Source organism: Oncorhynchus gorbuscha, linkage group LG08, assembly GCF_021184085.1.
Source record: "Oncorhynchus gorbuscha isolate QuinsamMale2020 ecotype Even-year linkage group LG08, OgorEven_v1.0, whole genome shotgun sequence".
Lineage (NCBI taxonomy): Eukaryota > Metazoa > Chordata > Actinopteri > Salmoniformes > Salmonidae > Oncorhynchus > Oncorhynchus gorbuscha.
The window spans coordinates 49,736,451-49,748,160 of NC_060180.1; the positions used below are offsets into that span (position 1 = coordinate 49,736,451).

General features: G+C 45.2%; 1 protein-coding gene across 1 annotated transcript in view; it reads right to left on the reverse strand.

The window, feature by feature from the left end:
* Positions 1 to 6,470: 6,470 nt before the first annotated feature.
* Positions 6,471 to 11,710, reverse strand: part of LOC124041771 (PH domain leucine-rich repeat protein phosphatase 1-like) — a 102,196-nt gene continuing 96,956 nt past the window's right edge. Inside the window, exons 15-17 of the mRNA XM_046359768.1 lie at positions 11,465 to 11,659; positions 11,120 to 11,348; positions 6,471 to 9,001 (exon numbers count right to left, since the gene is read on the reverse strand). Coding sequence (XP_046215724.1) covers positions 7,718 to 9,001; positions 11,120 to 11,348; positions 11,465 to 11,659 — 1,708 coding nt within the window. The 3' untranslated portion in view covers positions 6,471 to 7,717. The remainder of the gene's footprint in view (positions 9,002 to 11,119; positions 11,349 to 11,464; positions 11,660 to 11,710) is intronic.

An 11,710-nucleotide genomic window follows, 5' to 3' on the forward strand; every position in this document is an offset into this window, starting at 1 on the left:
TGATTGTTACTTTATGAGAGAATAGATGTCTTAGCTGCCTGGGTACATGGTAAAATTAGATAAAAAGGCAAAACATTTGGCACATACTGTATAATTGATATGTGTGTCTGGATGGAGTCTCCAGCAAGTCAAAGTTTTCCTGTGAATTGCTGTTTAGCTATTGGCAAGTCGATGTTCAGTATGTGTCCTTTTGATACAGCACGCTCCACCACTTTCTTGGACACCTGTCTTTGAGAGGGAGAACATCTGTGGTATGGGCCGGAAGACCAGGCAGACTGGAGCACGGTGACCCAGGCCCCCAGCCGGCACACCACAGAGTAATCCAACATGGACAAATGCACCGGTGAGCACCCCCTCAGTACACAACAACCACAAAACAACACTATCACCCCCTCAGTACACAACAACCACAAAACAACACTATCACCCCCTCAGTACACAACAAACACAAAACAACACTATCACCCCCTCAGTACACAACAACCACAAAACAACACTATCACCCCCTAAGTACACAACAACCACAAAACAACACTATGAGGTTAGTTCCTCAGTACACAACAACCACAAAACAACACTATGGAGGTAGTTCCTCAGTACCTGACGGGGCAGATCAGATTTATTCTTATCTTATAGTCCAAAGGATGATCAAAGGTCCTGTGGAGTTCATTTGTGTGTTAGAAAAACTGCAGTTATAAATAGGGCCCAGAGTTTTCCCTGACCCTGATACCTGGTCAGGGAAACACTGAGCCCTATTTATTAACAATCTGAAGGAAAATTGATACTGGTGTCCATTGCACTTTCTGAGATGCTTAATTAATATGGACCAAGTGCAGAAAGATTTGAGACAAAGGGAATTCCTTTAAGACATGGAGTTACGTTCCATTGACAGATGAGTGAAATTGCCATTATTTTCTGAGATTTTCCACCTGGTTTTGCACTGACTTAAAGTAGCAGTCTTGTAACGTCATAGATGAAGTCATGTTTACAGCATATTGAGAAACTTTTTTAGCTTTCAGAGACTTCAGAGGTGTTCTTCTGGGGAGACCCTCGTAAGGTGGGCATTGAGGTGTCAGAGGCGGATGGGACCAAATATTTCCATGGGCCGGACACCCGTGTACCAGGCCCATGGCAGGGCCAAGAGCAGGGATTTCATCAATGGGGGAGACACCATCTTCATGCTCACCATGGAGGGTAAGAAGCACTGAAAACTTCCACTGGTCCCAGATCTGTTAAGTGCTTTCTCGCCAAGTCCTATGGTCATTGCCACGTTTGACAAGATTGCACAAACCGATCTGGGACCAGACTACCGTATTTAGCAGTTGATCAAAAACAGGCTAAAACTATTCTCTACATTCTCTGAAAGCATGATAGATTCTCTCTATCTTTAGCATACCATGTTCCATACATATACCATTAACACTACCTTGTTGGTTATCATCACACTCATTCAAATACCATAGGTTGTGGTGGTCCCCCTATTTACCAACACATCCACATCATATGAAGGTATGAAATTCACACCCACTCGCCATTTCTATAACTAATCATGCTATCCAATCCTATCCGTGTCTGTACATTCATTTCTATGTTAATGTGGTTTGTGCTTGTCCTCATCTCATCACTTATATGCCCCCCCCATCTCGTTACTCTCTACAGATGTGTCCCATCTGACGGTGATCCAACCCGTCCCCTCCTCTACCGTGCCACCCGTCACCATGGTTACCACCGCCGTGCCGCATTCTGACCCCTGCACTAACATCACGTGTGGGAATGAGGGAGTCTGTGTATTGGACGCTGGAAATGCTGTTTGCAGGGCGTTTTACTGTCGGGGCTTGTAGCTTACACAGTACAATGGTCTGTACTGTATTTATCTCTCTCTATCTCTCTTTCTCTTATCATTGTATTATCTCGCTCCAGCGTCACAGAGATACTGTAGTTATTCCCTCCCTTTTCCCCAGAGGGTGTTCAGTCTTTCTCTTTACAAACACACAAACAGCCCAGCAGGCAAAACTGGTTAAGATGTTATAATGACGAGTTTGTGGTTATAACAACGTTATTTCAACTAGTTTTGCCTGTGTAGTGACTCCCTCTTTCTCTCTCCACCCTCTATATAGGTGTGTCGTGTAAGATCTCTCTTTCGCTCGATGTGCAGTGGGTAGATTGTTGACTCTCTCTCTCTCGTTCTCTTCCTCTCTGTCCAGGTGTGCAGTGGGTAGATTGTTGACTCTCTCTCTCTCGTTCTCTTCCTCTCTGTCCAGGTGTGCAGTGGGTAGATTGTTGACTCTCTCTCTCTCGTTCTCTTCCTCTCTGTCCAGGTGTGCAGTGGGTAGATTGTTGACTCTCTCTCTCTCACTTGTTCTCTTCCTCTCTCTATCCAGGTGTGCAGCTGGCAATGACTGGTGGTACTTATGGAGAGACTTGTCAGTATCCTGGCTTCTCCCAGGACACGGTGACCACAGCGTTGATAGCCTCTTTCTCTGTGCTGGGTGGCGTGTTGGTGGTGACCGTGGTTGTGTGTGTGAAGAGGAATTACAAGAACAGTGGTGGTGGTGGAGACTGGGGCATCACAATGTTCAATGTCAGCATTACAGGGATGTAGTGTGTTTTCTCCCTGCCAGCACCAAAACGACCCATGGCCAGCTTCGTGTAGATGTAATGAAGATGGAGAAAGGGTTATAATTACATATGCTATGAAGTGTGCCTACAGTATTGTTTACGGTAGATGCTGCATTACTGTTGCTGACATGTCATTTCCATCATACCAGGATCTTAACAGTTTTAAATGCAGATTATTTTTAAAATATGCATAATACCATTTTTTTCTATAGTTGCAGTCATAGAATAGATGGTTTTAGCGGCATATCATTACAGTGCTTCTTTGGTTAGTTTAATATTTTTTGTAATGACCTTAGTGATCACTGTTTTACAGCCTGTGTTCGTATTGGCTGCTCAGTGAAACAACCTGTCCTGATTTGTCAGACACTTGCTAAAAAACTTGAGCAAGCCTTCCTTCATGAACTGGCCTCTAAAATGGTATAGAATCAGCTTGATCCCCTCTGTCGAAGACGCTTGGACCTTCTTTTTTGATATTTTCAGTGGTATTGTTAACAAACATGCCTCGTAAATTAAAAACCGGTTCAGCCCCTGGTTCGACCGTGATCTTGCAGAGTTACACCACCTCAAGAATTGCATTTGGCGAAAGGCTCGGCACACGCATACTCAGGCTGACTGGCTCTCGTTCAGGCAAACGAGAAATAAGTGCACTCAGGCTATCCGGAAGGCCAAAGTTAGTTAATTAAAGGAGCAGTTCTCTCTGTGGGTCTAACCCCAAGAAGTTCTGGAGAATGGTTCAAGACCTATAAACCCTCCTCCTCACAGCTGCTCATGTCCCTTAATGTTGATGATGTGGTTGATACTGACAAGAAGCACATGACTGAGCTCTTTAATCACCACTTCATTAAGTCAGGATTCCTATTTGACTCAGCCATGACTCCTTGCCCGTCCAACATTTCCTCATCTCCCACCCATTCTAATGCGACTATCCCTGATGTTTCTCCCTCTTATTCCCCTGCCCCACTACAAAGTTTCTCCCTGCAGGCAGTCACTGAGCCCGAGGTGCAAAAGGATCTCCTTAAACTCCTTAGACCCTCTCTTCTTTAAGGTTTCTGCCCCTATCATCGCCAAGCCTATCTCCAACCTTGTTAACCTGTCTCTCCTTTCTGGGGAGGTGCCCATTGCTTGGAAGGCAGCCATGGTTCGTCCTTTAAATAAAGGGGGAGATCAAGCTGATTCTAACTGTTATAGGCCTATTTCTTCTTTGCCCTGTTTATCAAAAGTGTTGGAAAAACTAATAATCAACTGACTGGCTTTCTTGATGTCTATAGTATTCTCTCTGGTATGCAGTCTGGTTTCTGCTCAGGTTATGGATATGTCACTGCAACCTTAAAGGTCCTCAATGATGGCACCATTGCCCTTTATTCTAAGCAATATTGTGCTGCCATTTGTATTGACTTGGCCAAAGCTTTTGATACGGTAGACCATTCCATTCTTGGCCTGGTTTGCTAACTACCTCTCTCAAAGAGTGCAGCGTATAAAATCAGAAGATCTGCTGTCTCAGCAACTGCCTGTCACCAAGGGAGTACCACAAGGCTCGATCCTAGGCCCCACTCTCTTCTCAATTTACATCAACAACATAGCTCAGGCAGTAGGAAGCTCTAATCCATTTATATGCAGATGATAGTCTTCTACTCAGCTGGCCCCTCACCGGATGTTGTGTTAAATGCTCTACAACAACGCTTTCTTAGTGTCCAACAAGCTTTCCCTTCCCTTAACCTTGTTCTGAACATCTCCAAAACAAAGGTCACTTGGTTTGGTAAGAAGAATGCCCCTTTTCCCACAGGTGTGATGACTACCTCTGAGGGTTTAGAGCTTGCGGTAGTCACCTCATACAAGTACTTGGGAGTATGGCTAGATGGTGCACTGTCCTATCAGCACGTATCAAAGCTGCAGGCTAAAGTTAAATCTAGACTTGGTTTCCTCTAACGTAATCGCTCCTCTTTCACCCCAGCTGCCAAACTAAGCCTGATTCACATGACCATCCTACCCATGCTAGATTAGAGACATAATTTATAGATCGGTAAGTAAGAGTGCTCTCGAGTGGCTAGATGTTCTTTACCATTTGGCCATCAGATTTGCCACCAATGCTCCTTATAGGACACACCACTGCACTCTGTAAACTGGTCATCTCTGTATACCCATTACAAGTCCCACTGGTTGATGCTTATTTATAGAACCCTCTTAGGCCTCATCCCCCCCCCCCCTATCTGAGATATCTACTGTAGCCTTCATCCTCCACATTCAACACCCGTTCTGCCAGTCACATTCTGGGCCTCGTCTTTTCAGTTCGCTGCAGCTAGCGAATGGAACGAACTGCAACAAACGCTCAAACTGGACAGTTTTATCTCAAAGACTCAATCATGGACACTCTTACGGACAGTTGTGGCTGCTTTGCGTGATGTATTGGTGTCTCTACTTTCTAGCCCTGTGTGCTGTTGTCTGTGTCCAATAATATTTGTACCATGTTTTGTGCTGCTACACTGTTGTGTTGCTACCATGCTGTGTTGCTGCCATGCTGTGTTGCTGCCATGCTGTGTTGCTGCCTTGCCATGTTGTTTTCTTAAGTCTCTCTTTATGTAGCGGTGTGTTGTCTCTCTTGTTGTGATGTGTTTTTGTCCTATATTTACATTGTATTTAATTTTAATCCCAGGCCCCTGTCCCTGCAGGAGGCCTTTTGGTAGGTCATCATTGTAAATAATAATTTGTTCTTCACTGACTTGCCGAGTTAAATAGGAGCTTCATTGAGGCAGTGCTAATAAAGATATTGGACAATATCGACCTCTTCTGGTCATAAGGTGCACATACACCTGTATGATTTTGAACGTACTCAAACTGTACGACAGCCACGCAACAATGAGATTATTTTCTTACTTTTCTTGATAATATGTAATGCGTTGGAAAGTCTAATTGATTGCTACTAGCAGCATTTCTGGCTGTTTGTTTATATTAACTTAAAATTGTGTGATATTTGCATCTGAAAAACACAAAATAATGCCCCTTTCCCACAGGGAAAAGCACACGCTCCAGCAGGTATAATATAATAAATAATAATATATGCCATTTAGCAGACGCTTTTATCCAAAGCGACTTACAGTCATGTGTGCATACATTCTACGTATGGGTGGCCCCGGGGATCGAACCCACTACCCTGGCGTTACAAGCGCCATGCTCTACCAACTGAGCTACAGAAGGACCACCCCCAGAAGTCACCCCCAAAACCAATTCTTTCTTTGGCTGCCTCTCCTTCCAGTTCTCTGCTGCCAATGACTGGAACGAACTACAAAAATCTCTGAAACTGGAAACACTTATCTCCCTCACTAGCTTTAAGCACCAACTGTCAGAGCAGCTCACAGATTACTGCACCTGTACATAGCCCACCTATAATTTAGCCCAAACAACTACCTCTTTCCCTAATGTTTTTAATTAATTCATTTTGCTCCTTTGCACCCCATTTATTTTTATTTCTACTTTGCACATTCTTCCATTGCAAAACTACTATTCCAGTGTTTTACTTGCTATATTGTATTTACTTTGCCACCATGGCCTTTTTTTGCCTTTACCTCCCTTCTCACCTCATTTGCTCACATTGTATATAGACTTGTTTCTACTGTATTATTGACTGTATGTTTGTTTTACTCCATGTGTAACTCTGTGTCGTTGTGTGTCGAACTGCTTTGCTTTATCTTGGCCAGGTTGCAATTGTAAATGAGAACTTGTTCTCAACTTGCCTACCTGGTTAAATAAAGGTGAAAAAAAAGGGCCGTACATTGAAAATATCAGACACACGGAAGAGAGAATTTGAATTTTGACCCAAAAATATACAAATACCACCAGAACAAGGAAGCTTATATTCACAAATGTAAAATTTATTAAACCAAAGAAAGGAACGTTTGTGTGGTTTACTTTCCATGTGGATATAGAATTTGTTTGCATTACTGAACTGGACACAGTCATGCTGGTGATAACAGTTAGGAGGGAGGTGGGACGGAATACTGTGTGTATGTATTCTACTGTGTGTGTGTTGTGAGCACACTAGCGGGACTGCTGACTATAACCAAGATATAAGACAGAACTGAAAGAGAAGAATCACTGTGAACGGTGTGTGCTTGTACTGTAGAACAGTGTGTGTGTGTGCATTGAGCATATCTCTGTATGTATGTCTTGGAGAGAAAGGAAATTGAGCTCTTCATAATGGCTAAACCTGGTCTGACCCACACCCCCTCCACACCACTAAATCCATCCACAGACATATGGGTACACAGTTCCTTTAAAAGCATCAGCATACATTTCTCTTATTTACAATCATTGGAAAAAAAGAAGAAAAAAAATCACAATTTCTCTCAGAGAAGATTAGTAAAAGTGACTAGGTCACCATAAAGAGTATGCAACTCCTAGGAGTTAGTCTTTCAAATTTCTACAAACATTTCTATGCCTTTTTACAGGCCAAGAGCCAGGATTTACTGAAAAAACACAGTATCATTAAGTGCCCTATCTACAAAAGTTAAGCGTGTTAATATTGGTGTATTTCATTGATAATAAGATTGTGTCTCCGTGTTTCATTTTTAAAAAGTGACTTAATTTTCTTCACATTAAAAGATATGGTAAGTAAAAAAAAAAAAAAAACTGTAATCATATTATCCATATGAACTGTGTGTTGTGGTAGGCTAACCCCATTGCAGAGAGGATAGTGTTGATTACATTGGTACTCAGACGTTTATTGTCTAACGTAAAAACAACATCCAGTATAGTCTGAGTAGTAGTGGAACTACTTTGGACCATAAAAGGTGTGTTCATCATAAGTAGGATACCCTATAGGATTCGGTTATTTTAAAGGGCTCATTTGCATGTCCTATCCTATAGGCCATTTTGGGGAAAGGGGTGGAGCAGGTTACAGTGCATGGTACTCCAGTGATGTGGTCTCAGGAACGGGTTGAGCGCTTGTAGTCTGTTGACTCCTCAACAAGGTGCTGTTTTCAGATACATAGGTTACTCAGCTAGTCTGCAGACTCTGTAGGGATTTATCAAGGGTTTGTGTCCTAGTAGTCTGCAGGAACATAGTGGAGGGTTGTAGTAGACTGCAGTAAGGGGGTGTGTCTGCTCAGAGGGGTGTGTCATAGTAGTCTGCAGGCTGGTCGGGGCTCGGTGCTTTCTGTTGTTTCTGCTGATGCTGTTTCATGATCTCCTTGACTTCCTCCTCCAGCTCTGGAGGGATGATGAACTGGTCGTCCGGGTCGGGCTGGGCGGGGGCTGTGAAGTACCCTCCGCCCTTCTTAGAAGGGGCGTCTGCTGCCACCTCGATCAGGTTGTGGCTCTTCTCCTGAGGGGCCACGGAGCCATTTCCCCTCCTCTTGCCCAGGGTCTTCCCATCATCACACTTTCTGCCAGACCCCACTGACCAGCCCTCCTCTCTCTGCTCCCTTGTCTCCGCCTCCCCCAAGGTCAGCTCCACCCCTTCCTCCAGTGGTTCCGGGGTGCAGGGTGGAGGAGGTGGAGGAGGGGCCAGCAGGCGTTCCCATCCGGATGATGACGACGAAGAGGCCTCAGCCCTAAGGCAGTGGATGTCGGCCTCCACCTCCACTCTGCTCCCGTTGGAGAAGACCCCGGCGATGGGCTCCTCATCCTCACTGTCCAGCCCGTTGTCAGACAGCGCGCTGGAGAAGGTGGCACTGGACAGCTGCCTCTGGAAGGAGCCGCTTAGACAGGCAGGGTGGAGTGAACAGCAGCCCCGGGCAGGGAGCTCTGAGCCTGGGTGAGGGTATGGGCAGGGCTGGGCAGCGTGCTGGGCCTGGAGGGAGAGCTGGTTGGCCTGGTGGTGCAGGTGGAGCTGGTGGTGGTGGGGCTGTTCATGCAGCAGCACCAGGGAGCTCTGGGGAGGCTCGTCAGAGGAGGCTGTGGATCCCACCTCGCTGCTCATCTCACTAGTACTGATCTCACTGCTTATCTCGCTACAAGACGACGGAGGGACCGGGAGGGAGCCGTCCCCTGAGGGCCGCTCCTTTATCGACGAACCCCCCGAGGAGGGGTAGCCGCCCAGGCCGGGGCTGGGGGGCGGCTGGGGAGCGTCGCTGCAGCAGCAGGAGCAGCAGTCCTCGCTCACAGAAAGCTGGACCACCACGGCACAGAGACTGTCAGTGCAGCCGTAGCCCTGGGCCAGCGTACACAGCTTCTTGGCTGCAGCCAGGCCGTCTGGGACGTTACGAACAGCCTCCACCGCCTCCGACTGCGACAGAGAATCCCACAATCCCCGGCTGCCCAGGATGAAGAACTCGTCCTGCGGGGTGAGGGTTACCTTGGAGACGTAGGGCCGTGGGATCACCGCAGGGTACAGGAAGGAGTAGCCCATGATGCGGGTGGAGTCTGTCACTCCATTCACCTTGTTGTCCTAGAGGGGTAGAGGAAGAAGATGATTACTTTATTATTCAATAGACACTTCTCTTCTGCTTTATCCCAACCCCTCCGAGAAACATACACACATTGTTTTTGAAACAAAAGCACATTTTGTGTGCATTAAAATAACATCAAATTGATCAGAAATACAGTGTAGACATTGTTAATGTTGTAAATGACTATTGTAGCTGGAAACGGCTGATTTTTAATGGAAAATTTACATAGGCAACAGAGGCACATTATTTGGACTAAAAGAAATGTTCAAAGTTCTTCATGTGTTAAAGTAATGATGGACTGTCATTTCTCTTTGCTTATTTGAGCTGTTCTTGCCGTAATATGGACTTGGTATTTTACCAAATAGGGCTATATTCTGTATACCACCCCAACCTTGTCACAACATAACTGATTGGTTCAAACACATTAAGAAGGAAAGAAATTCCACAACTTTTAACAAGGCACACCTGTTAATTGAAATGCATTCCATACCTCATGAAGCTGGTTGAGAGAATGCCAAGAGTGCGCAAAGCTGTCATCAAGGCAAAGTGTGGCTATTTTGAAGATTCTCGAATATAAAATATATTTGGATTTGTTTAACAATTTTTTGGTTACGACATTATTAGTCAGGAACTGAAGCCAAGATAGTAATGTTTATGTTGTGTAGTAAGCTGTTAGTAGCCCATGTGCCTCACCCCAATAATTTGGTCACTTTCCACCCTCATAACTTAGCCTACTGTTCTGACTCGGTGGTGCACCTGTAGCCTATAGCCTGTTTTAGAGAAATGTAATCATTTAATATTGTAAGCGCTTTCATTGTCTGCTTGAGGCTGAATGAACTGTTTCGGTGCTAGATGAGGCTTCGCTGATAGCCAGGTGTAGTGGAGGTAAGGATTCACTCCATGGTGCTGAAAAGAAATCTCTGCTGTTGGGACAGCTTAATGTAGGCCCTAACAGTTTGTGGGCACCGTTTGTCACCGTTATAGTGCAATGAATGTCTTGTTTAGTGTATTTTGTTGTGTAGTGGCTTTGCTGGCATGCATCAAAAAAACATTATTTTTTTTAGTTTGCCCCACCATGATTTTCATCACCACTGGGTAGGAAAGATGCTCCAAGTTATGATATCTAGCAGTAAAAGAATGGCTATACAAACCAGAAGTCTTGGTTCAATATTTGCGATGCGTAAATCAGTCATCATGCAATGGATGAAATCAGGCATCTGGTCCTTGAAAAGTCCTTGACGTTGCGGTAGGATTTAGAAGTTCTACCGCTCCAATATAATTACTCCGTGATTTCATTTCCGATTCCTTTTTAACGAATGCTTTTATTTCTTTCCCGACATTTCGGTTAAAGAACCATGTGTGCTTATTGTGGGCAACACAACATCTCAAATGGCTAGACTGACGAGCTACCACCTGGACAGACTTCATCAGCATGCACCGGGGACTATCGGTGCATGCAGTGTATTTAGTCCGGCAATGCCCACATTATTCTGAGATATTTTAGAATGTAACAATAATATGAATGTCAATGGGAAAGCCTATTAAAGGGAAGGCCTATTAAAGGGAAGGCCTATTAAAGGGAAGGCCTATTAAAGGGAAGGCCTATTAAAGGGAAGGCCTATTAAAGGGAAGGCCTATTAAAAATGTAGAATGGTAATGGTTCGTTTTTTCTATAGTCTATTACAACAATTAAATATACAATGCGGGTACTTGAAAATTATAATTAAGTGCTTGAAAAAGTCATGTTTGTATGAACCATGTATAGTATAGGTTTCCTGCCCTGCCCAGCTCAAATGAAATATAAAATCACTTGCTAATTGAAATGATGTACGCATCATTCGCTTTACTGTCAGATCTTGACCCGGGCCAGTATTTCTTTCATTCGGGCAAGGAGCTTTCTGTTGCTACTGGCCTGGTGTGAAGATGTACCTGGATGTGGAGCCCTGCATAACCTTGGGGGGGGTTATAGAATTGAAAGTGAAATGGAATTGATGTGCATCACAATCTATAATATCAGTTACTATTTCATTTAAATTAACAGCCTCTTACACACCCCCACACAACACGCATAATACACTCAACCTCTCCTCTCCCTCCACACACCCCTCCCTGTGTACCTCAGTGATGATGGCGTTGTGTTGTCTGATGCGTCGGTACTCTTCCTCCAGGCCTACGCTGTGCAGCAGGGAGAGGGGCAGTGGTTTGCCGTCGCGACACAGGATGGCCTGGCACTTGCCTACGTTGGCAGCGGTGAGGGTGAAGCAGCCGCCCGGGTCGGTGGGGTCGTGTCTGATGTGGCACAGGGCCGCCGAGCCACCCAGCTTCTGCCCTGCCGTACCCAGCTTCCTGTGGCACAGACAGAGAGAAAAGGAGACGGTTGACTATCTGATACTGCCTAAACGTGAAGGTGTATATCTCTCTCTCTCTGTCTCTCTCTGTCTCTGTGTGTGTTCCACACATACCTCTGCATGACGAGGAAAGTGTTGGTCATATGTTCTTCTTCACTCTTGGTCTTGTGTAGCTCTTCGGCCAGCACGTCGTTCATGGTACACTGCAGCAGGTAGGGCACTTCCACGTTCTTGTCTCCATCAAACACTCCATACAGGGCCTCGCGGCTCCCACAGAAACTGTTCACCGACAGGGCGGCCACACACAGCCTGGAAACACACACACACACACACAGACACGCACAAAAAAACCAGACACGC